Source organism: Propithecus coquereli, unplaced genomic scaffold, assembly GCF_000956105.1.
Source record: "Propithecus coquereli isolate 6110/MARCELLA unplaced genomic scaffold, Pcoq_1.0 Scaffold131, whole genome shotgun sequence".
NCBI lineage: Eukaryota > Metazoa > Chordata > Mammalia > Primates > Indriidae > Propithecus > Propithecus coquereli.
Window position 1 is genome coordinate 2,047,227 of NW_012137303.1, and position 25,929 is coordinate 2,073,155.

Below are 25,929 nucleotides of genomic sequence, written 5' to 3' on the forward strand. Positions count from 1 at the left end.
TACAAAATAATGTGCACAAATTCTTTAAGCTACAGAAGAAAAATATGGTGAATTAATCAAAATAGTATTACTATGATTGGTATAGAGCAAAACTAAGAATGAACTGTTATTCTCATCTCATTTCCTAATTTATTTCAAAGAGAAAGACAACCTGAAAAACCCAATACAGTACTTTTCATCTTTTCCCATGAAACCAAAGCATTTTTCACAGAGGTCACAATATCATTTGTTTTCCATTCAGCAAATATTTGCTGAGTTCCCACCCTGTGTAAGGTATTTGTGAAGGATGCAATTTCCCAAGCTGTGGCCCTTTTGCTCAGTAAACTTACTATCTAATGAGGAAAAAGAATCTATCATTTACTGGGCATCTGCTATGAAACAAGGAACATGACAAGTCCTTTATTCACGTAGAAAAATTAAAATTTACATAAATGTCAACATCGAATTTATAATACAAGGTACTATTTTCTATTTGTCCAAGTTTTGATACAAGAATTTAAAGAATCTTCATTTCCCTACTTCACATGCAATATTTTTATAGTACCTGGGACCAAAACCCATCAACATCTCTGGCCTCTTCTATGATAAGCAGAACTCTGCACAGATCTTTGGAATCACTCTTTATTCAGGAGTATTTCAGTTGGTGTGTCTAAATTCAGCTGTTTGTACTTTTTTGTTTTTTGAGACAGGGCCTCGCTATGTGCCCAGGCTGGTCTGGAATAACTGGGCTCAACTGATCCTGCCATCTCAGCCTTCCAAGTAGCTGGGATTACAGGTGTGCACCACCATGCCTGGCCATTCCTACTTTTTAAGATGACAGGAGACTGCTCTGAGGTGAGCTTGAAGGAGACTATTACACAGAGGCAGATTTCTCGAAGAAACTGGTCTACATACTTCAGAAAAACCAAGACCAACTCCATGGCTAGAGAGCTTTTAACCCTAGTGTGTGAAGCTACTGTCAGGAGTAAGCGCCAGGCCCAGTTCACTATCCTTTGTTGTTTTCTCAGGAACTCTCCAGATTACCCAAACGCCACCTTGAGCTCTTCCCCAGCACCCTGCTACTCAGAGTGGTCCACAGACTGGTACCAGTCTGCAAACAGTTTGTTACTGGTCCGAGATGAAGGACAAAAGTTGAATATAAATATTTTAGAAACCTTAGTAGTAAAAACTTTAAGTTTTTTGCATCTAATAATCAAACTTAGAATTGCATATTTTATATCTTTCTAAATCTTTCTAGTATTTCATTCCTATTTTATAAAAATATTGGTTTATGATAGATTGGAAAGTTAAAAAACAAAATAAAACATAGTTTTGAAAAGCACTGCTCTAGGTCATAGCTTGTTAACACTTCAAGAAGTTAATGTGTCCATAGACTAAGTCAAAGTTAGAGCAAGAACTCATTTAAGCAAATTTTGAGAGCAAGAAAAAAAGTATGCTTTTGAGAAGATAAACATAAGTGCATAAGTCTTTTCAATTTCATATGTGTTGACAGTCATCATTCTATTGAGAAATAAAAGTTTCCACAAGAAAATCTTTATGTTCTATCATTGTAAAGTATACTGAAAATATTTTATTTATATGAAATACAGGTAACAATTAAGTCTTCAATTCTGTTTATTTTATAAATATTTTTACTGGTATTTGTAGAATGTACATTAATATATAAAACTAACATATTTTCCAATGCTTAAAGAATAATCAAATATATCAATATATCTTAACTTAGTGATTCATAAAGTACTTACACAATGGCCAAGCTAAGGAAAGCCCAAAGGGAAAGAAAACAAAACACATGATCAGCAGTACGTAGAACAAGAATAGCAAAGAACCTGATGTCTCTATCAATACAGAATGTAAAAATGCAAAGAGTCAGAAAAAATACTTTGGACTACAATTTTCTCCCTAAACAAAAATCAAAAATTTAAATAAGAGAATAACTGATCTTCAGTTACCAAGAACATTCAATTGAAGTCACAGGTTATTAAATGCCTAAAATTCCCCAAAAGCTAAAGCTTTCCCAAAGCAGTTTTTAAAAGCTTTTCCATTACTGTAAATGAAAATCCTTTTAAATGAATTTGCATAATTAGAGGCTGTGTCTGCGTGTGTGCATGTAAAACTAGTTTTTCAATTACCCTGATTTGGATCCCACACACTAGCATTATTTAAAAGAAACCAAGATCAAAGAGAAGTAAATGGGACTGAATCACTGAACACTTTTCGAAACATTAAAAATAAAATTACGTTTCTTTCAAGGGAGTAGTGTCCCCTCACTCAAGGAAGGTGGAACATTTCAGATGTTATTGATAGTTCCAAGTGAAAAGTTATATGTATAACTCAAATATCCATCATGGGGACAAGGGAAGCAAGAAAAACTAAAATCTAGAGAGAACTTTTAATAATTAGCTTTTCTTCCTCAAGATCATTTGCCATTTAAAAAGATGTAGCAGAAATTATAAAATTAAATATAAAATAACCCCCAAATTATCTACTTTTATAGGGGTTCCAATTTTAATTTAAAAAAATTACTTTTCACCCAGGGAAATTTTTTCACACACAAAACTGAATGGTGTCAGCTACTGGGGAGACTGAGGTGGGAGGATCACTTGAGCCCAGGAGTTGGAGGAAGCAGTGAGCTGTGACCACACCATTGTACTCCAGCCTGTGCAACAAAGCGAGACCCCATCTCTTTATTAATATAAAAAGAAGAAAGAAAAAAAATAACTGAATGGTGTAGGTTTCTCTAAGGGCAGTAAAAAATGACTAGATAACATCCAGTTCAAAATGTCCAATTGCTAGCAAGGTTTGATACCAAATGGCAATTTAGTACCTGAGAAAGATGTATATTAAATACAGCCATTTTCAAGGGGAAAATAGTTGCATGCATTTTATTGCTTCATACATGCATCCACCCTGTCACATGAAACATTTGCAGTTTTGCATTCTGTACCTGGCCTGCCAGGAAGGTGATAGGTGAGGCGTGCAACGATGATGCTTACCTCAAGGCTGCCTGAGTGACTATCAAATGGAATGGAATTGCCTCAAAAGTTTCCATTCACTTGTTGCAATGTACTACTCATTACAAATCCTAATGTCTGATGCTCTTTATTTTTTTCTATTCATCATTAATTGCAATGAATTGTTAGAATAATCTTCAGAAAAGTTTCCACGTTAAAGGAACTAACTCCCACACCCAGACCTACAACTAATCCTCAGTGATAATTAGCCTTTACATCCTGTCTGAAGCATCAGATTTTTCTCTCTCATTTGGAAGGAGACTAAATTTGAAGAATTCAATTCCAGCATTTACCAATTATTTTCTTGAAGTATGACTATGAAGTAATAAGATTTTTAAAAACAGACCAGAATGCACAGATCTACTGCCTCCATTCAGACAGTTGGGCATGTGGGGAAAATAAACACGAATACCTGCATCACTACTACCACATAAAACAGTTTTGAAACACTTCTTTTAGAAGAGGGGAGTAGAACACACACTTTCTTTGAATATCTGTACTCATGCTAAATACTTACTTACCCTTTGAGAGTGAATTAGGATCAGCCACGGCCATTCAGAGGCAAATCTGGCCATGGAGGGTAATACTGTTTTGTGTCCAAAAAAAAAAAAATCAAGTTTCAAGAAAAAATAATCTCACCAAAAAGTTGATGAGACTAAGTCTTCTAGAAACACACAAAATAGCTTTGAAGGCAATTCCAAAAAAATGTAAAGCTTCTAAATAAAATTTTTTAGAAAGTCAATATTGACCCACCCTGTAAATTCTGACATTTAGAATGAAGCTCCTCCACAGTAATCCTCTTCCTCCTGCAGATAATGGTTCACATATGTTGGGCCTGGCCTAGTGACTTGTGTCAAATGTTAGCCCCCAACACTATTATCATCCCATTCAACAGATAAAAAACAAAGGCTGAAAGAAGGTAAGTCACTTGATAAGCTAGGTTTCAAAGGGGGACCTTTTGATTTCAAAGTGCCTGCCCTTGGCTATGACACTCTTTTGCCTACCACAACTAATATGAGTTATTTTCTTATACAAAAGAGACTCCTTCTCAGTACTAAAAGACCAAGGGAAAGAAAAGGAAGTGATAATAATTAATGAGAAACAACTTAAGGAACACAGAAGTTTTTTCCTGTAAGTATAGAAGTTATCTGTAAATGTAAGATTAATTTCAGTACTTACTACCTTAGCCATCACAAATCCAAAAGAATATACACCAAAATTTTGGATTTAGTTTTCCAAATAACAATGATGTTTATATTGTAGGAAAGCAACTCCATAATACTTGGTACTTTTTTTTTTAATAGCATAAAGCGTAAATCTCCTCTCTCATTCAAATTGATGAGTGTGAAATGCCTCTTTCAGGGAATAAAGAAATTGCCCAAGAACTACAAACCAACACACTAGGAAAGGTAAGAATGAACAGTAAAGGAACCAGCCTATGATAAAAGCAAAAATAATTTGCTTAAATTATTCTAAGCTTCCTATCTAGACACTTTTGATTCCAATTTTAAGGCTATTTTCCCCTTTCCTCCCAATAATCTCAACCACCATCTTTTACCATCATTTACCTTCAATGACATGCAAATAAACCTGATTTTAAAATCAATCACTGACTTTTTTTTTCCCTCCCAGGAGTAGAAGTGAATCTGGATCAAAAATTCTATATAGTAAATGATTCATATTAAAGTTAATTATCTATTTATAAGACAACATCAAGGTCTTACAATTATTCCTTGTTCCCAAGGCTTGGATGGACTGTAGTATTAGGGGCACCTGTAGGAGGCACCAAACTCACATGGTGCCCACACCGGAAACTGCAGGACAACACTGCTCAGCACTCTCCAGCACTGTGCTCCAGACATGCGACTCATCTCGGGTCTCTCATCCCCTCAGCCTGAGTAAGTCATCCCTGTAGAAATGACTTCCCAAGATGAGAAATTTCATTTCTCACCACCTTTTGGATTTTAAGATTAGATTTATCTGATCATCAGGAAAAGTTTAGTGCTGAATGTTTCCATGATTTCAACTGGTATGCTAAGAGTGGAGAGGGTTTGTGTCTACTGTGGCTAAATAGGGAATGAGCAGAAAGAAAATAAACATAAGCATGATTTTAAACTTCCCAGTTAGTGAAAGCTTCTTTCTGAGAAATCATGTAAACTCTGAAATAATGAATATAGATGATTAAAGACCAATGGTTAACAAGCAAGTGCCAAGCCTTCCAACATGGATTATATTGTAAATTCAAACACTTTTTGAGGGAGGTTTACTATATCATGAAGGGAGGCAAACTAAAATAAAACCTAGTTAAATTTGGACATCTAGGCCTAAGAAACAAACTGTGAGAAAACACTATAATATAGTTTAGAAAAATAATTTTGTGTTTTATCAATTTTCATGAGCAGCATAACATGTGACTTTATAAATGTGGACACTGGTACTATAACTGAAGCTATAAGATGGTGGGAGAAATGGTACTGAGATACTTTTAAGATTCCCCCATTTCAATTTACCATAGAATCCATTAAAAAAAGGCCAAAATCAAGTTAGAATTATCATAATAACAAAGGTCAATCACACCATCAGAGATTAATCATCTGATCTGAATTCCTGCCTTAATAAAAAAAAGTTATAAAAGAAAGTCTACTAGCAATAAGTTGAACCTTACAAAATCGACAATAGTCTGTCATTTTTGACACACAAAAATGTCAATTTTACATGGGTCACCCAAAGTAACTGTCTGAAAGTTACCCCCATTAAATCACAAAGGAGTTAAAGGAACAAAGTACATAGCAATATAACAGTGTTCTTTGGGCACATGGCCACATCAACTTATTTGAGAAGAAAATGCCTGACCATACTTAACATTTTAATAATTATCACTGCCAGTATTATTGTTAACAACAGAAAATCAGGACAGTGTATTCTCATTATGGCTCTGTCATTAGTGAGCTGGATTATTTCAGCTTTCGTAGATCTGTTTCCTCATCCATAACTATAGTAACCAGATGATCACTTATGCCCATTCCAGCTTTATCATAGAGTTAAATGAAAAATGTTAGGTTGGTAGCAGTCATGACATTTAATCAGGATAGTAAAACCCTACTAGAAGTCATTGCTAATTCAATAGTTTGATCTGACAGAGCAGCCAAGTTTATACCAACTTGCTTTTTTTGATAGATTAACTCTTCCCATCCCCCTTCATTTCATTCTTCCCCCAATTAAAAAAAAATGTATTATTGGCATGCTCCTTAGTAAAGTGCTCGTTGGTTTCTACTTTATAATCTTAACTTTATAAAAAATGTGAGATCATTGATTTGTACATGAAAATTCCATAATGCAAGGATAGTATTTTAGAGTTTTAGGTTTTGGGGTTTTGTGTGTGTGTGTTTGTTTTTTATTTCTCTTTTTTCAAAACAACAAGACTAGTAAATCACATAGTTGGTATTCATCCCAGCTCAAAATTAAGGAAAAATCCTACACTAACAATTTATATGGTAAAATTTCAGACTTGTCAGTTTCTGGAATTTTTCAGAGAAGCAAAGCATTAATCTTACTCAATATTTAGTGTTGGCTTGGTGCCTGGAATTTTGTTAGGTGCTAAGGGAAACACAAAACAGCATGACACAAATACTGCCCCCCAAAAAGTTGCAACCTAGTTGGGAGAGAGAGCATACAGGAGCCAATTTAATAGCTATGCAAGGCATTATGTAGTTCAGTGTCCAAATGCATGCTACTCTCATTAAGTGCTAGACAATTAGAAAAGATTGAGATCACAAAGGGTTGAAACAGTCAGAAAAAATTTGGCAGACAGATAGATAGGAAAACAGCAAGAGCAAACAACCTTCGTGTGTACGAGAAGCACTTTTTAAAGAAGGGCTCCTTTAAACCTCATAACAACCCACTAGGAGAGATACTGATATTATCTCCACTTTTCAGGCACAGAAATTGAGATTTACAATAGTGACCAATTCATCTAGGATTGTATAACCTAGAAGAGTACGATGCATGTGTGTAGGAGATTGGACTTGTGCTAGATCCTTAAAGAGATGGAGGCCTTGGGGGGTAGGAGGGAGAGGGACTTAGTTGAAGAGAAAACAGTGGGCGTAAAGGCCCAGGAATAGGAATGAGGAGACACCCCCCTCCATTCCTGAGAAGAAGAGATGGAGCTTGATATGTCGGGTAAAGTCAGGCTCTGAATAGGCCAAGTGGTTCGCACTTGAGTATTTTCTTACTTATTACCACACAAAATAAAAATTTCAAGACAGTAAAAGTTTAAGTGTCCTCTAAAATGTAGAAGCCTTTAGTCTCAATTCTTCTCTCTAGGTTCTTTAGTAGGAAGTGTTTGAAACTGCTATAATTTCCAGAGACATTTTAATTTTCTTGTTTCAAATCAAGATATTAAAAAGTAAAATTAATGACAAGACAGCAATTGTCTTTCACATTTTACAAATCCCAGTTAGGTTGTACACATTTGTCCCCTGCAACGAATGCTGTATGTTTCATTTTCATGATGGTAAAGCTAGTTTATGGCTTTATATTCTCAAGGCTTCATCATAAAATACTTAGGCAATAGGCACCAAGAATAGGAAAAAAAAAAAGTTATTAAAAACACACTTGAAAGCTTTCTGAATGATGCTCTGTGGCTGTTTGTAGATAAAACTTGCAAAATACAGAACATCAGAAACTTGCATAATGTGTTTTTCTGCTTTGTTTACACCCTGTGGAATCACAGTATCACACTTTTTCCATGAAAAAGACAAGACAATTTTGAAGCTATTATCTATTCCAGCACATAGTCTAAAAGTGTTCTTACCTCACAGTTGCTGAGATCAAGAGAAACCCCTTTCAAACTATGATTACAAGCCAGGCCCAATAACAGCGCTCTGAAGGGGAGGAAACACACACATTAGATACAAATTCCACACAATGCAACAAGAAAGTATATATAAAGCACATTGAACAAAGCCCAGAGAAAGGAAAATGCCCTTTCAGAATCACAGGTCAAGCACCAGGCACTCTCTCACTTTTTAAAATGCCAACTGCAGTTCTGCCTCTCAACAACAGTGAAAAAATGACTCTGCAGCAGTCTTCTGACAGGCAGCGAGCCCATCACAAATGTAAAACCTGGCAGGACTGCTATTCCTATGCAAATAAACCAACAGCACACTTAATTGCATATTGAAATTAAATTGTGTTCATCACAGATAAATTCCCACCTGCATCTGCTTGAGAACAACTTTAGTAATGTTTAGAATCTTATTAGGCAATTGTTACTAGAGTAGCAAAGTAAAGCCCGTTGTCCCTAAGGAATATGGTAGGGAGGAAGTCAGGCTCCATAGTATTCCAGGATGTAAAATTATATCTAGATGAGTGTATTAAATGACTTACAGTAGTGGGTAGGCAAGGGTATAAAACCACTATAGACTAGAAGGCACATGTCTTGAGTTTGAGTCCAGGATTCTGCCTGTTGAACTACCTACTGGGCCAGGACAAACCACAGCACAGGCTGAAAAGGAATTTTGTCATCTGCAAATTGAGGAGATTAGACTAGTCATCCAGATCCACTTTTACAAGTCAGTCCTATATAATTCAACATCACTAAGCAAACTTGAAACCAAAAAGTCACACATACACGCACATCATTAAATTACACTGAATGGACAGAAGATTCTAACTTAGACTTTGTGAGGAATATGGAGATAAACATAAGACTATTCATGCTCTCAAGGAAGGGATTCAAATACGTGTGCAAATAACTCTCACACAAGGCAGACAGTGATATTTGCTAGACGAGTGGAACCCAGGCAGCAGTTGCTACCTGGGGGTGACTATCTGTTCTCCATGTCCCTAGGAAAAGGACCTCCACCCAGCATATTCCAAAAATACCCCAGGATAAGGGTGAGGTAGGAAGGTAGGGAATTATATCTTGCCCAAGCCTCTGAAATTTTCTCACTGACAGAGAACTCCAGCAGTGCCATGCAACATGTGGAGCTTGGCTGCCTCCAGCTATGAAAATAACACCCCTATTAGGAGGCTGAAGGTGAGCGCCTTTCTTTTTACTCTTTTAATCCAGTTCACTAGTCCCTTATTCTACAATACTGTCCTGTGACAAAGGCTGGGTGTATCTCATCTGTGTACATGTTCAATTACTCATTAAATTACTTCTCTTTTCTTAAAAATTGCTTCCCCCCACCTTTCTTTCTTGAGGGCAATATTGAGTCACTGAAAGTGCTTGGGACTAAAAACAAAAGGCCAGTCCTCTGGGTCCTGGCTCTGTTACTAACAGTTGTGTGACCTTAAGTACATCACTTTTTGTGTGTGTGTCTCAGGTTCTCATCAGTGAATTGAGAGAATTAGAATATTATCAAAGAAGTCCCTTCTACTTCTAATATATGCTGAGTTTCTAGGATTTAGCCACATATTTCAACATTGCATTTTTATAATGCTTCAGTGAAAGAAAAATACTTCCTACTTTTCCTACATGTGCAGTAAGGCCAAGAAAACAACTGGTATGCTTGAAGATATTCAACTATAGAAGGCCAATGATTAGGAGGCAAATACTCGTGAGACTAGTAAAAATAAATAACCCATAGAAATTGTCCTTAGTGAAATACAACAGAACTACAATAAAGCACGGTGGGCACTGGGGAAAATTCTATGGCAAAATATGTTGTTTATTTAAACTTCATGATGGTAAAATTGCCTTAACAATTATCTTTTCAATCCTCAATTACTATTGCAAAATTGCTTAAGAGAAGAATCTGTATTTAATTTTTCCAGCTCTGGATAGGTGATGTTAGTTATAATTTGGGGGTAGCACATTCAGCAAGTTTATTAAAAATACTCAGCCAGAGAGATGGGGGCCAGGGAGGAGGGGAACCACATGACAGGAGACCAAGGAGGGCTCCAGGAAGAAAGGGGTTATCGGGAGAGAAAGTGAAAGAACAAGAATGAGCAGTAAATAGGAACTCATGCTATACTCTGAGTGATGCTGGAGCAAAGAGCACCCTTGAGACACACACAAGCCATACTATTCTGGAGATTTTAGGAAACACCAAGAAACAGTGGCACAGTGTTCTTTAAAGCCCTTGAAATACATCCCAAGAGAATGTCCTAATAAATACCCTACACATTAATCTCTATTTCAAAGACTGTTTCCCAGGAAACCCAATCTGTGACAGTGATTTTGGGCAAATTACTTAGCTTCTTTGAGGCTCAATTCCTCAACTGTAAATGGAGATGATGATATCAATTTCCCACAACTGTTGCAATATTAAAATGACAGTTCATATATAAGCACTCAGCACAGTGTCTAGCTTAGGGTAGTTCTTTGCAAATTCCCTTACATAGCTAAACCTGAGTATCTCGGTTTTGTGCTATCTTTTCAAATTATTATATCGTATTAAATGTGCGTATGGAATTTTTTTTACAAAATCTTCAACCATGAAGCCTTTTCCCTCACATCAACATTTTTTAATGGAGTGAAACACAGAGCTGAAGAGACTACAAATTTAACATTATTAAACATTCATATGATTAACAGGTCAAAGATACAAAATATCTTTGAAGTAGAAAATTTACAAGTATATAGTTATAATAAACTACAGTAAATTCAGTGTCATTGTGGTATAGAATAGTCCATAAAATAAATTATGTTAACCAATGAAAAGTTACTCTATATTATACAGGAGTCAAAAACATTGAAAGAATTAGAATACCAGTACCTATCACTAAAACTATTTTGAATATGCTAATCTCCTTCTGACATACTACAAGGACAAGGGCCATGTCTGGTTTTGCTTTCTACTCAGTGCTCTCATGGTATCTAGCACATAGTAGATGCTCAATAAATATTACTTGAATGAATGTGATTAAATTATAATGGAACCTCCCCCCTTTAGAATACCAATTCTGATATCTTCCTTAATATCCACACAAAGAGCCAAATCATGAGGCTTATATTATTTGCGACTGTCACATTTAGAGATCTCAAATGTATTAATTCAACATTTTTTTAAAAAGCCCATTATAACATCAAAATTTTTTTTTTTTTTAGCATTTGACTGGGTCTACTTTTCTTAAAGGCATCCATTGTTTTAGTCATATGGTACTATGCAGAATCAAGAACTCCACATCTCTCAAAACGGGGAAAAAAAGGAAAGAAAAGGTAATTTACAAATTAGTTGAAGATTAATTTTCTAGTAAGATGAATAGCGACATTAATTTTAACATTTCATACAAATTGCAAGGAAAAAATTAAATGCAGATTTACAAATTAGCTGGGGAAAGGAGAAATCTGTGCATACATTTGAGCATATCTGACAACTTGCATAATTGTAACTACCTGAAAACATCTTTTTTAGACTCGGAGAATTTGACTGTATAGTCAAATTCACTGAACTTGTACACTGAACTTTTGATTCTTTCTGGCAATGATAAACAGAAATCTCAAGGATAACAAATTATTCTCAAACCTCAATTTGGCTAAACATTTTAGTGTCACCACTATACCTACACCAGGGATATTAACCCGTAACATTAAGTTGGCTGCCAAGTAAAAATGCCAAACAGCCTGTACTGATCTGGATAACTCAGAAAGCAAAGCACCTAAAAATTGATTCTGCTGCATATACACAATGTGTTTTGAGTTTGATTATTCTAGTTAGTAGAAATATTTAGAACAAATGTTAACACACACACACACACACACACACACACACACACACAGATATGCCTAAAATGGACTGAACAGAGGTTAAAATAAAAACAAAACTACCTGAGAGTACAACTTTCATCGATCAGTGACTACTACCAAGGTCATAAACCAAAAGACTTTTTTTATAGAAGATGCAATATTATCAAGAGTACATACACAATGTACTTTAAAAAATTTTAATTAAGTCTTGTGCACCAGAATAAAAAGGCATTCTCATCTGCCTTTTCTGTCTCTGGATTATCTTTTCCCTTCTCTTGAGCAAATCTGTAGAAACAAGCTGAACTTTAAAAGCTCTGGAGAAAAAGAATGAACCACTTACTTCAAGGGCTCAGGAGACAGTTTTGTGCCTGAAAGGTTGATTTGCATCAAAGCCAGAGAACTACTAAAAAACTGCTTGAAAGATGGGGGTACTTCTTTTCCTTTACTGAAAAAAACACAACAGTCATCAAGTGGTTATACTTCCATCAAACTTATTTGTTAGTTATTAAGACACTGTAAAGTGATCTATGAATCAGTCATATTTTCAGTAGAAATTTAAGGCAAATAGAAACAAATACCTGAAGCCTAAATGATCAAATCCCTTAAAATTGAAGGAATCACACAAGAAAGGTTAAGGCATATCATTAAGTCCACAAAACAATTTATTTCTATTCTTTATAGCCAATGAACTCATTGTATTTTACCTCTTGATCTTCAAGAAACCCCAAGTTTGGAGTTTTAAAAAAAATAGGTCAGGGAAGATGTACATTTCTCACCAATTTAAAAAGTTTTCCCACTGGGTGGTAAAAAATGTTGAGGATTGCTACCTGCATTTGGCAATATTTTTAGATGTAGGTTTCAGATGCAATAAGATTGTGACCTGATGTGGAACTGAGGAACAGCACAGGAAGTCTGAATGGCATGAAGCCTGCATTACAAATGGCCTATTACATCCATACCACAAACCTGATCATTTCAGGTCAAATATCAGAATAAAGACAAAACTACAAAATACAATGGCTATAACCTCAAAATATGTCCCCTTGTTATTGCAGAGGGAAGTAAGTAGATCAAATCATACAGCTCAATAATAAGGTAGTGTCAACACCATATTATAAGGGTTTAAGAAAAACAGGATTAAAGAGTCTAAGACTGGCCAGGCGTGGTGGCTCACGCCTGTAATCCTAGCTCTCTGGGAGGCTGAGGCGGGCAGATTGTTTGAGCTCAGGAGTTCGAAACCAGCCTGAGCAAGAGCGAGACCCCGTCTCTACTAAAAATAGAAAGAAATTAATCGGACAACTAAAAATATATAGAAAAAATTAGCCGGGCATGGTGGCGCATGCCTGTAGTCCCAGCTACTCGGGAGGCTGAGGCAAGAGGATCGCTTGAGCCCAGGAGTTTGAGGTTGCTGTGAGCTAGGCTGATGCCACGGCACTCTAGCCCGGGCAACACAGTGAGACTCTGTCTCAAAAAAAAAAAAAAAGACAACTCAGCTCTGGTTTCAGATAGTGGAACAATATAAGTTTGTTTTCTCCTGTTCATTTTTTGACGAGCAAATGCTTTTATTCTTTGAATATACTTTCCCTCCTGTTACTTTGTCTTGGTGTTGACCTTTCCATTGTTTCCAAGTATTCATTGCCCTTTAGCCATGTGAGTCTCTTTGGCCAGTGGGTTATGAGCAGAAATGATGTATATGACTTCCAGAGAGAAGCTTTACAAGCCAATACGTACACTGCCATGATCTCTTTTTTCTCTGCCATATAACTTTCAATGTTTGAGATACAGGTCACTCTGTCTCCCAGAGTGAAGGTGATGTGGCCAGCCCACAGTGGACATGTCACAAAACCACTGCTGCTGAAAGCCATAGAGATTGGAGGGAAGGGGTCATTGTTACTGTAGAACAATCTAACCTGTCCAGACTGATACATTTATGAAATTATCTGTGAACAAAAGTATAAATAGCCTGACTAACAATCCACACCTCAGTGTAAATGCAGTAATTTCAACATAATTACTAAGGGCTTTCTGCAACTATATGTAGGTAAGGTACTTGGTATTAAACAGTTTAATCACAACCTTTCATTTGGAAGACAAGGCAATTTGTTAGTGCAATTCTGCTCCACAAGCTTAACAGCTCTACTGAAGACCAGTCATCACAGATTCACAATACTGTGAACTCAAAAGTGGTGATTATACAAAAACCTTCATAGTCTATGCCTACAGTCCCCAACCCCAGGCTGCAACCTGGTACCCGTGGCCTGTTAAGAACTGGGCCACACATCACCATCTGAGTTCCACCTCCCCCCAACCCCCACCCCCCTGCCTCATCGGTGGAAAAATTGTTCATGGCCAGTCCCTGGTGCCAAAAAGGTTGGGGACTGCTGGTCTATGCTATCATCTTGTAAGCCAGTTCCCCAGTCAATCACAGTTCCACCAAAGCATAGTTTTATAAACTGCCTTAACATACATGAATTGAGTAGGTGGCCTCAATTAATACTACCAAATATCCCCTAAAATAAAGTATCTTAGAAAACTCAACTTCTCCTGCCATTATATTTTCAGACTTCACAATCCCTAACCTTATGCTATTGAGGTATTTGTGGAATATCTTTGCTATTGTAAAGATTTACATCACTGTTGAAGTAATAGACCAACAGTACTTTAAAATATAGAGTAACTGTTTTGCAAGGCACAATTATGAAATAAAAGCATGCCACAAACTGAATTTTCCACATAAGTAAGGGTTATCCTTTCAATATATAAAGCTTTTAAAAAGTTAACTAGTAAAAATGAAGAAATTTCTAATATTAAGTAACACTCCATGTTATTAAAGAGTACATAATGGGTAAAGTATTATTTATAACTTGTGGTCATAATTGTGAATGCTAAGTATTAAACTGTATTAATTCATTAGATGGTCCCCAAATGCCAAACCTATATAACCCATGTACTTTTCCTAATTCCTCTGTATTCTCTTTCCATTCTGAGTTTGTGCTGCGTGAATCCTTGCTGCTTGTAATCTACTGCGTTATTTTTCAAATAATTGTAAAGTCAGGAAGGTAGAAACTTACTCAAGCAACTTATTCAAGCTAAGTGTTCAAATTCCACTTTAGACTCTTGAATCCTGTTTTTTTATGTATAAGATTTAGGATGACTATTATTTTTGCTCCCCAAGTAGTTTATACCTACTTCCAAGTTCATCATTGAGAAATACCAATAGAAGTTTCTAAAAGGTTTTCACTATATTAAGCGAGAGTGCCTGTCCACATATCAGAAATAGTGCATTATCATATCATTTGTATAGGCAGGTTGGAGTTATTGACAAGAGCATTAACCTGGAACTAAAAAAGATAAAACAAAACTTGAAATGTCAAGGTCTAATATTCATAGGTAATGGTTAAGACCACCTTCAACATGTACAACATTCACCCTTTATCACTCTGTTTTCATTATCACTCCAACTTTTTCTCAGCGAAAGAAACTCCTAGACAACAATGATAACAGAAATAAATCCATACCGGTGAGAGAATACAGTTCTGGAGAGATTGAGCACAGCTAAATACTGAAGGCATCCACGGAGAAGAGCTCCACAGACCTGAGAAAGAAATAAGGCACTCTTACTTTCGAATATTTCTAGGTCCAGGAGAATATTTTATTTGAGAAAAGGCCCCTATATCCCATCTAAATAGCTGTTCTGAGACCCCCAGAGCAATATAAAAAAAAATTACCATTTCCAGGGAACATTCTGTATTGGATAAATCCAGATGAGCAATGGCATTTGGCTGGGCCAAAAAATTGTACATGTGCTTGAAAAAACAAAAAATAACTGTTAGAATCTAGAAACACACACATACAAAATGTAAGTTAATGTTTTAAAAGGAGGTTGCCCGAATTCCAAGATCATTCTCTACTCTACCCCAGAGGATTAGCACAATTTTCTGTCATTCGGGTATCTTCCCTGAGAGCAAAACCAAACAAAACAAACAAAAAACCCCAATAATATTTAAAATCAAATTATGTTTGAATAAAAAAAAAAAAGCCAAATGGAATCTTGACTACCAACCCCTCTTTTTGTTACACATGACTTAGTTTTCCTGATTAGCTCAATTTTATTATACAATTTTGGAACAGCGCTAATTAATTTTAACTCTTGAGATTGAAATACCACCTGAATTGTAGTCACCCTATCAAAATACTAATCACTTTTCAAAGTGTTCAAGGAACCGCTAATTTGAATTTGAACCATAGGATGGTCTCAGGCTATGTACTCTCTTCTTTCCAACATAATTATTTTTTATCCTTAGTTATTTCCAAAATCTAACAAGAATGGCTTGACAGCACTCTTAGTGATTTTTTAAAAAAATCTCACAAATAGTTAAGACACTTCAGGTTTCAGGGGGTCACAATGCCTACATTTCTTTAGTTCCTTCATACAAAGCCATCAAATAATGAAATTGATCACTCTCAGTTGTTCTCTAATTACCCTGTATACGTAGCAACTGCTAGAGCCCACCAATAACAAACTGAGTCCTAGCTCCTTGCCACCAGCCAAATAGTTTAAATTCTCCTCTGCTTCACTAGATGCCACCAGATACTTGCATAAACAAACAAGCTTATACTGAGAGTATCTCAGTCCTTGTAAATGTTAAGTGTAGTTAGTAGTTTGGCTATAGCTATATGGTACTTCAGAAAAATCCTCTCTATAAAGGATTACAAAAGAGCAAAAAATTAGTCTGTAAACGTTTTAGAATAACCAGACACACAGAATGGATTGTATTATCAAAAGTTCTGATTCGGAAAACTCACTTTGCTCTCATGTACATGAAAATCCTCTGTCTCTTCTCAATGTTAGCCTGGCACTAGTAGCCTCTAGACTTTTCAGTTTAGTGTGGCTTTGCTCCAAGCCACCAGTTGGGGGAGCACTTATCACCATGAATCGGTTACCAGACTTGGCCAACACTTCTCCAAAGAGGCAGGCCAACCTAGGCTGCTTTTCCTGGGGGCACAGGGCCAAGTAAGCCCCTGTACCTGCTGAGATGCTCCCAGAACTTCAGTCTGCCCCAGGCTGGAAGCCCACTGTCACCCAGGCTTCATCATTCCACTCCCTCTCCCCAGAAGCAAGCTGGGATAAGACCCACCCTAGCCTATTTTATTATCTTAGGTGGCTATTAATGCCCCTACTTTAGCTGAGTCTTATTATTTAATCTTCGGTCTCTACTTTTACCCTTCCCTCTATTCCTCTCCTTTGCCACGGTAATATTTTGGTGGTTTCACATCAGACTCCTTATTGCATTTTGGGAGGGAGCAGATTTATGAATCCATCAGTGAAGGTGACAACTGAAATTGGAAAATGCATTGAAAAAGTCATGGCACACCAGGAAACAAAGATTATTAAAATGATTTCAAGCAAGAGGGAGGGGAAAAGGAAAAAAAAAAAAAAAAAACACAAAAAGGCCTTCATTTGTATTCCCTGTCTTATGGGTAAAGTAAAACAAGAGAAATAAGAATAAATTTCACATTGTTTTTCAGCCCTGTGGAAAAGCAGTGGAACGCAAATTAAGGCCCTTCAAAGATGGCCACTGAAGAAGCACTTCTTCTAAATTCTATCATGGTGACCAGAGGAGACCATTCACCACATATGACAATGAGATCATACCTAATTCAGTGTGTCATTAAGATCTGCAAAACATTTATGTTATTGATTCAGCTACACAAAAAATCTTAATAATAATTGAGGGGGTAGTTTTTGCCTTCACACTCTAAAGAGGGGCCCCAGGTTACATCTAGCCCATCCATCTCCCCATTGTATTCATGGAATAGACCAGAACTGGGATTTATCCCAATACCCCTTTTCAGCTACAAACTGTCAAATAACCACCAATCTTCCCAACAATAGTATTTACTGATGAAATAGTTCATTTTATGTTACCAATCTTTCTTATCAGGCAATTTTAACAAGTGAACTAATGTTTCTGCATGAAAAATAAAATTCCTTCAGAAAAAAGTTATTTCCCCCCCAAATTTGAACTTCAGCATTGTGAAATGAGGAAAAAACCAACTATGGTGACAGACTACATTTATAATTAAGGAAGGCTCTGCAATTTTCACTAAAACGCTTCATAAGCTTGTAACTAAATGATTTTAAGGTGGCATGATAAAGAGAGATGTAGAGAAATAAGTTAGAAAGTCATGTTCAGAATCATTCCCTGCTTATTAAATATAGCTTCTTTGAAGACAGAATAAGGAAAGGAAAACTTACCGAGAGGTCATCGCCACGAAGGACATTCCCTGAGAGGTCGAGATGGATGAGGGTGGAGGCGGTCAATGGGTTGGCACTGAGTGACTGAGAAAGGCTGTTCACCCCTGCAACATCCAGAAAATCCAGGCTCAATTTCCACCCCAGGAAACAAAACGAGGTTTGTGGTTTCCACCAATGGCCCAGGAGTCCCATCCAATTGCAGGACTGAGGTTAACCACAGCACCATCCCCAAAAGGTGGCACTATGATTGTGTCTTCTTTTGACACAGGCTCAGGAAGAACAGGTTAGTCACAGACACGACCACTGAATCAGAAGAAGCAATGGAATCAGCTTCACCTTGCAACACATCTGATGTGTGCAAGCACGTTAAGGACTTTACTCTGGAGCCTTAGAAGGATGCAAGCAGTCTAATTGACAGTGTTTACCCTGCTCTTAATCCTACCAGGTGATTCTTGACTTGCTGTATGACATTTAAATGATGCATGTCCAAATTCAGATAATTTAGGCTATGTAAAGTACTGAGAAGTTAATAAAGGAATATATATTATAGCTCTAATTAGATGTATTACAGTCAAGGCAAAATTTGGATTGAAATGAATTTTACAAAGAATAAGGAGATGACCTGTACACAATGTAAGCACAAAAGAAAAAATATATAATTAACACTCTATACACTCTTTACATACATAATGTAAATGGCTCAAGTTACAATCAAGTGAACTAAACTGACAAATCCATCACAGAAAATAAAGACTGAATACACAAGGAGGGTGATTGTCATGTGTGAAGAAAGCTAAGTTCTATTATATGTGGCTATATAGACATAGGCCTGCTAGTGATGGCCTTTTCTAGTGGATAGATTTTTATCAGGCTACTTCTCATGGGGAGTAGAGTCTTTTTGAGGTGTGTCTTTATAAAATGGGATCCCAGATGAGTCTGGTTACTCACTGGGACTCAATACACTCACAATATCACTGACGATTATTCTAAGGATAATGGGAATATGGGATACAGCAAAGCTCTTCATGTTTCTACTAAAAGCCCATGATACCAAATTATGTATTTTTAAAATATGGCTATTTCCAAATTGGGTATACTTTTATAAATTATTTTAGTTTTCTTGTTTTCAGTAAAATTATTTTTTTGCAAATCCCAGCCTGTCTCAACCACCCTAAAGAGAACCAGGAAAGGGGGTTTTTATCCACACTTGGGCAGAGCCTTCATACCGATAAGGGGTCAGTCCTGCCAGTAAGACAGAGCTGGTCACTGCGGGAAGATCTGACAAGGGAACTCCAAGAAAAGAGCTGAGGGCTGTAGGTACAGCCTCCCATTGGAGCACCTCCCTGCTAGGAGTTTAGAATGTTCAATGTGTGGACTAATGAAGGGGTCACTGTCTTATCCTCCAGCTTCAGAGAGTTACAGTTACAAAGAACTCATTCCATATGTGCCTGGTAAAGGCTACTGAGCCATTTCTCAGGGATAAGTGTACATTTGGGCATGTAGAAGGAGGAGACAAAGGCTTTGAATAAAAAATACTTTAGTTAAGTACAAGGAAGAACTTCTTGGCCATCAACTCAACATTTATTAAGTGCTGGTACTGATACAATGCTTATTAAATGCTGGGGATTGGGAGATAAATGTAAATAAGGCCTATTTTTACCCTCAAAAAATGCAAATACCGTTAGGGAAAAAATTAACTAGACTCCAGAATAAAAAGTCAGGGCTACACAAGGAATATATATTCATTTCAACAATCCTTTATTGAAAGACTACTGTGTACCAGGCAGAGGCTTCTGAGTCCCGAGAGATATCATCTCACCTGCTAAAGGCCAGTTCAGTGGGAGACACAGACAGCTGAATAATCTTGATCCAGTAAGGCAACAACTATCAAAGGGGCAAGGAACAAGAGCTTGGTAGTAGAGGAGGTAGAAATTTAATTAGTTGTGGTAGATAAGAGGGATCTACGGTAGCCTACAGAAAAGGTTAATATCTAGAGGTTATCTTCTATGATTGTTTAAATGACCAACTTTTGTTTGTCCTATTAGTATTAATGTATTTTTCAAAATGGAATAATTGAGTCCAAAACATATGGAGAATACCAGACTCTCATCAAGAAAATCATTTCCTTAGTGAGGTGTAACAAAACTCAATAAATAAATTCCAAAATTAGAAGGCCAAATTAGTCCTGACAGGAAAATGCTCCTCAACGAGTGCAGGTGTTGGCAGTTGGCCAACATCTGAATAGACTTGGGAGAGAATCGTGTTATCAGCTCAGCTTCATGCTTCTCAAACAGAATGAAGGATTTCCTCCCCCTGCCTCCTGAGCCCATGTTCAAGTGAGGCCTATGTTAATAAGCCCACAAATAGCAGGAAATTTAAAAAGTATAGGACTGGGCGGGGGGGAATCAACGCTCTTCCAACCCAAACTAAACAGAGATTTACATGTCATTCTCAACGCTGGCTGTCTAGTGATTTTGTCAAAATAAACAACTCTTCCTATTTATTACTGTAGTGTTCATAGCTGGAAAAAGGTGGTACCAGATGGCCCTGCCTTGACATAATCTGGCAACCGGCAGGACATTTGCTAGAAATCCAGAAAACTATCCATTAGCTACATCCGAGGTAAAGAAAGGGTATTTGGAAGCAGTGGGGATGTCATGGGGAGATTTTTTAAAATCTGTCTTGAATTATTGAGCCATGAATATAAATGGTTTTCATAGAACCAAAATATAACTGTTAGTAAAATTCCATAGAAGTTTAACACTGCAATTTAATCTGAATTATTTTAAATCTGCAAACCTTTCAGACTCTATGTAAAAAACTTTAAGAAATCAATTTTTTTTTTTTTAAAAAACCAAACATTTCAAGATATTTGTCTTAGAAAGGGCAACTTAAAATTCTTCAGGTAATATGTTATAAAACAATGCTAACTCTCAAAACACATTTTTTGATGTATACATATTTTATTGCAGGGAAGAGATAAATGGGGGGACCCCTATTTGTGGAGGGTACAGGCGATGTGAGGCTGTCCTCATCATAAGGATGCTGAGGAGCCCGACTTTGCCCATGGGGCCTCCCCACTCAGACATGGGAGGGTAGCAGAAGAAGGACACAGGGACATCAGGGAGGGTGATACTGAGGGACCTCAGAACAAAACTTGCCCTAGGAAGGACAAACGATCACCGCATCCCTCTATTTGTTTTCCAGTAACAAACAAATGAATTAAAATAAAAATATATAAACAAGGATTATAAATATAATCATGTTTTTCAAAAATACTTCTATCTTATTAAAAGACTTAAACTAGACCTATGGAGCACATGATAAATAATGAATAGTTTTAATAGGTAGAGAAGTCATATAAATTAAGAAAAAAGATTAATACTATAAAGAGAAAACTAACAAAAAATGTGAACTTAGGAATCTCCCAAAAGGAAATATGAATGACTAAGGAACCATGAGGGTGTGAGAGGGTGGCAATGACCTAAGCAATAGCTGAAGAAACCAAAATTAAAACATCAGAACACTTTTGTTTATTTGGCTGACAAACAATGAAAAGGGAGAATAATATCCAGTGATGGTGAGAATGTAAAGAAATTTACTAAAATACTAAATACTTGGAGGACAACTTAATAATAAATATCAAAAACAAACAAACAAACAAACAAACAAAAAGCTCTAAAAAATGCACATACTCTTTTATCTAGCAAGTCTACTTACAGGAATTTATCCCAAAGCAAAAATTTTAAAAATGACCAATAATTAGCAACCAAATTCATGTTAGTATTGTTTGCATTTCTGAAGAATTAAAAATTATTTAAATGTACAATAACAAATTACTTAAACCATGGAACATAATTCCATACCCTGTAATATCATGTAGCCATTGAAAGTGATCATGTGATAAATAATCACAATATACTATACGGGGAAAAAGTTTATGAAATAGTAAGCACAGTATAATCCCATATATATGCATGTGTGTGTTTGTCTATACATATGTATATAAACTATATATGTAGAAACAGAATGAAAGGATGGGCACCAAATTGTTAACAGTGGCGCTCTTGTAATGGTTTGCTGCTGGCATTAAAAGTAACATCTGCTTTCTTATTTATACTTTTCGGTATCTTCTAAATCTTTACAATAAATTCATCTGCACTGATAATTATCAGAAAAAGATTTTTATAAAACTGATTTGCTGAAGCAGAAAAGCAATAACGTAAACGGGCTAAACTCAGTTTTAAGATCTGTAGATGGCTTCAGGCACTAGGTCGGAAGATATTGACTCCTGGGAAAATCCCTTTGGTAATTTATTTTAATGCCTTAAACTTAAACATGCCTGTATAAATGTGTGCGCACAAAATCATGGGACTTATGGAACTAATCCCAATCTCAAATCATTCTTAGTATAACTGCATATTCAGAATAATGTATGATGGGATGGATATAAAATCATGAAGGGATAGCTTTGTTTCAGTCATTTCTCCAAGTTATACTCAGTCAGAGCCTGAAAAGTGCCAGCACAGAGCAGTGAATAAGGCAAAGTCCCTATTGTCCAGAAACTTCTAGGCTAAGACACAATCAAATGCAGTGGGAAACACAAAGGCATTTACAAAGAGCTATGGAACACAGAGAAAGGAACATCGAGTTGTGCACGGTGCAGTGAGATGGGCTTAGCTGAGAAGGCTTCAAAGATAAAGTGAGATAGAAGCTTACGGGATGGGCAGTAATTCAGGAGACATCCAGGGAGGGACAGTGAGGTTGTCCCAGGCCAAAATAAAAGCATACAAAAACATGTGACAGCACAAGATGATGGTGGTAATGATGGTGATGATGGCAAAGGCGGTAGTAATGGTGGTGGTGATAGTGGTAGCAGTGGCTTGCTGGTATTTATTAAGCCCTATGTGCCAGAAACCGCACTGTACACATAGTAAATCATTTAACCCTAACTCCCTGTGAGGAAGTAGATACTATTATTTCTATCTTACAAATGAGACAACTTGGGAACAAAGAAATTACAAAAGCATGTTTATAGTAAGTGAAAAAGTCAGGATTCAACCTTAGACAACCTGACTAGAGAACCGACACTCTGAACCACTGCACACACTGCCTCCAAAAGATGGTGATCTATCTAAGAAATGGCAAGTTGTTAAATTCAAGAAACTTTCATTGAAGAGTTGTCCAGACACTGTGCCAGGTACTACAGATACAGAGATGAAAGAAGCACAGGCCACAACAGGCTAGTGGGAAAGACACAATACTTACACAATAATGGTATATATATATAATCTTGAAGTAAAAAAAGGGAAAATTAATTGATTCTAATGTGGCCTCAGGAACAGGGAACACATTTCAGCAGAGATGAACACAGATAAAGGTTTTATAAAATAAACTGAAGCTCTACAAGAATATTTGGGGATACAAGAAAAACTTTTCAGGTATCCAGAGTAGAATATGAAGACACATTACATTAAGGCACAATGAATGCAAGGTAATTTCTAATATTATTTCTGAAGGTGCTGGTGTGACAAAATAATAGAATTGACAGGATATGATGAGTAACTGGGTAAATGAGAGGAATGAGGGAGGTTAGAAATGAATCCGGGAAGAAGATAAGGCAACCTCAAGAGACAGAAATAGAAGGTGTGGAGCTACAGCAGTGACGCAGCAGTTAGGCCCAACAGTTTTCTGGAAAGCAGATAGCCCATCTGACAGTTGGAAAGGCCTACTTGCTTTTCTAAGGATGAACCAAAGAAACACAACCAGGTGCCTCTAGGAAGGTGAGGCATGAGGCTCGAGGCAGCCAGGTGAGCGTTCCTTAACTCAAAGTTTAAAAAGTTAAAGACTGTATGTGTATTTCAAAATTATTTTCTACTATGAAATCACTTAACTTTAAAGCATCAGAATTTGAATTACATAATGCCTTTATCTTCAAACTGTCAGAGTAATGTAATACATTTATCTTTACATTCAGGTATAATTCCTCAGGTGATGAGTTCACCAAAAGCCCAGACTCCACCACCACACAATACATACATGTAACAGAATTCAACTTTTATCTCCCTAAATCTATTAAAATGAAATTTTAAAAAAAATGAGATTAGTAAATGGAAAATAAATAAATAAATGCAGGTATAGATCAAAATAATAATTCTAACTATTTAAGGTAGTATAGGTGCAGTGAAAATATTATAGACACAATGTTAAGTGAATAAGAAATACTATACCTTTAGGTGATAATGAGGTTTTAGATAAATTTAAATACTTTAATCCTTTTGGGAGTTTGGCAAATTGAACACTTAAAGAGGATACACCTGTAAAAGGAAAGAAAGGAGATTATTAGAATTTTCAAGTCTCAGAATTGCATTTGTTTTACAATGCATGAAAATTAACTTAAATTTAATTCCAATGGAAGCGATCATATTTTTCTTTATAATGTCAGACCTTGTTTTCTAATCATTTACCATCATGCTCCCTTTTCTTTCTACCCTACCTATAAGATAGGAGAACAGGAAGATTGTTTAATTAAGCATAACAATATCTGAAACTTTTCCATTAGAGATATTTTTCTTTGGGCCAAGTGTTAACCTCTTCTCATCATCCAATTTCAAATGTAAATCCTCTTGGGAAGGGTGATATAACTTTTCCCCACTTTTCTTTTTAACCTCTATCTTAATGAGTTGATCTCTCTTCTAGATGAGCAGATGTATGCTATTTAATTATTGTCAGGAAGAACGGAGTAATGGTAACTATTCAGATAACAGCAGATGGATTCCAATACTTAATCGGCTTATGGCTAACAACTTCAGAGCCTCAGAGTATGTTTTAACTTCTTAAAGGTAAGTTTTGTAACTGCGAATAACTCACCAGGAATTTACAGTATTTAAAATCGCATATCCTCTAAATTTAATGGCCATAGTGGGAGACTGGAAATACCAGCTCACTCATCCAAGGATTGCAATGAGCATAGACCATTTTCTGAGAAGATATATGTAACATATAAATATATACCCTTCCTACAGGTCCTTTTGCTACAGGTGAGCTATCATTTCCTCAGGGGCATGTTCTCGGGAAGCCTCCTTAAACAAAACTAATACTAATTTTCTTAGACTAATTCTCAAACTCTGGGCAGCAATAAGAAACTACTGTGCTGGTTGTTGACCTATTACATACTTCCCAACTCTCTACAAATCTTATCAAAATTTATAAGAAATAACTACATAGAAATAACATAAAGGTCATGCAGCTTGAATAAGCCTTGAAATGGGTGTATCTCCAAGGACAGTGCGTGTTCTGGGAGCCCCTATTTCCCCAGAGTGTTTCATTGTCAAAGAAGTTTGAAAAGCACTGTATTAAATAATGCTAAATAGGTTTTTTTATTGGAATGTATCTAGAGATTTGAATATGCTGATCCATTTTGTAAATTACAAAGTGAAACAAGGCCTAACATTTAGTTGACACACTCTTGTAAAAGAATGAATTACTAATAAGTTAATGGGGGTGAGAGGGAAAGACAGAATAATTTTAAAACTTGATTAATCCAAAACACAAAAAAGGAAAGGGAAAAACAAAAAAAGAAAAAGGAAAAATAGAAATACAGATTTTCACCAAAATAAATAAATAATTACATTAAATGTAAATGTACTAAAGACTCAAAAGTCAAAGATAGCTTATTTGAGTAAAATTATCAGAAGTTTTCAAGAGATACACCTGCTGCTAGTATTCAGAATAAATGAATGTAGAAATGAAGAAAAAGACATATGCTATCAACACTAACCAAAAGAAATCTGCTGTAGCAGTAATAAGACAAGTTAGATTCTCAGAAGCACTAATAGAGATAACTGGGACATTTCACTAATGAAGAAGATACAAATTATCTTAAATCTGTATGCTCTTATTAACATAGTCTAAATATATATAAAGTAAATCTGACAGTAACAAAAGGAAAATGCATGCAT

At 36.2% G+C, this 25,929-nt stretch overlaps 1 protein-coding gene across 2 annotated transcripts in view; it reads right to left on the bottom strand.

Annotated features, from left to right (window-relative positions):
* The window catches only part of LRRC16A (leucine rich repeat containing 16A), a 341,663-nt gene that overhangs the window by 117,291 nt on the left and 198,443 nt on the right, over positions 1–25,929 (bottom strand). For both annotated transcript variants that reach the window (XM_012638672.1, XM_012638671.1), the window contains exons 13-17: positions 17,969–18,072; positions 15,438–15,515; positions 15,228–15,304; positions 12,050–12,154; positions 7,828–7,897 (exon numbers count right to left, since the gene is read on the bottom strand). In XM_012638672.1, coding sequence (XP_012494126.1) covers positions 7,828–7,897; positions 12,050–12,154; positions 15,228–15,304; positions 15,438–15,515; positions 17,969–18,072 — 434 coding nt within the window. The remainder of the gene's footprint in view (positions 1–7,827; positions 7,898–12,049; positions 12,155–15,227; positions 15,305–15,437; positions 15,516–17,968; positions 18,073–25,929) is intronic.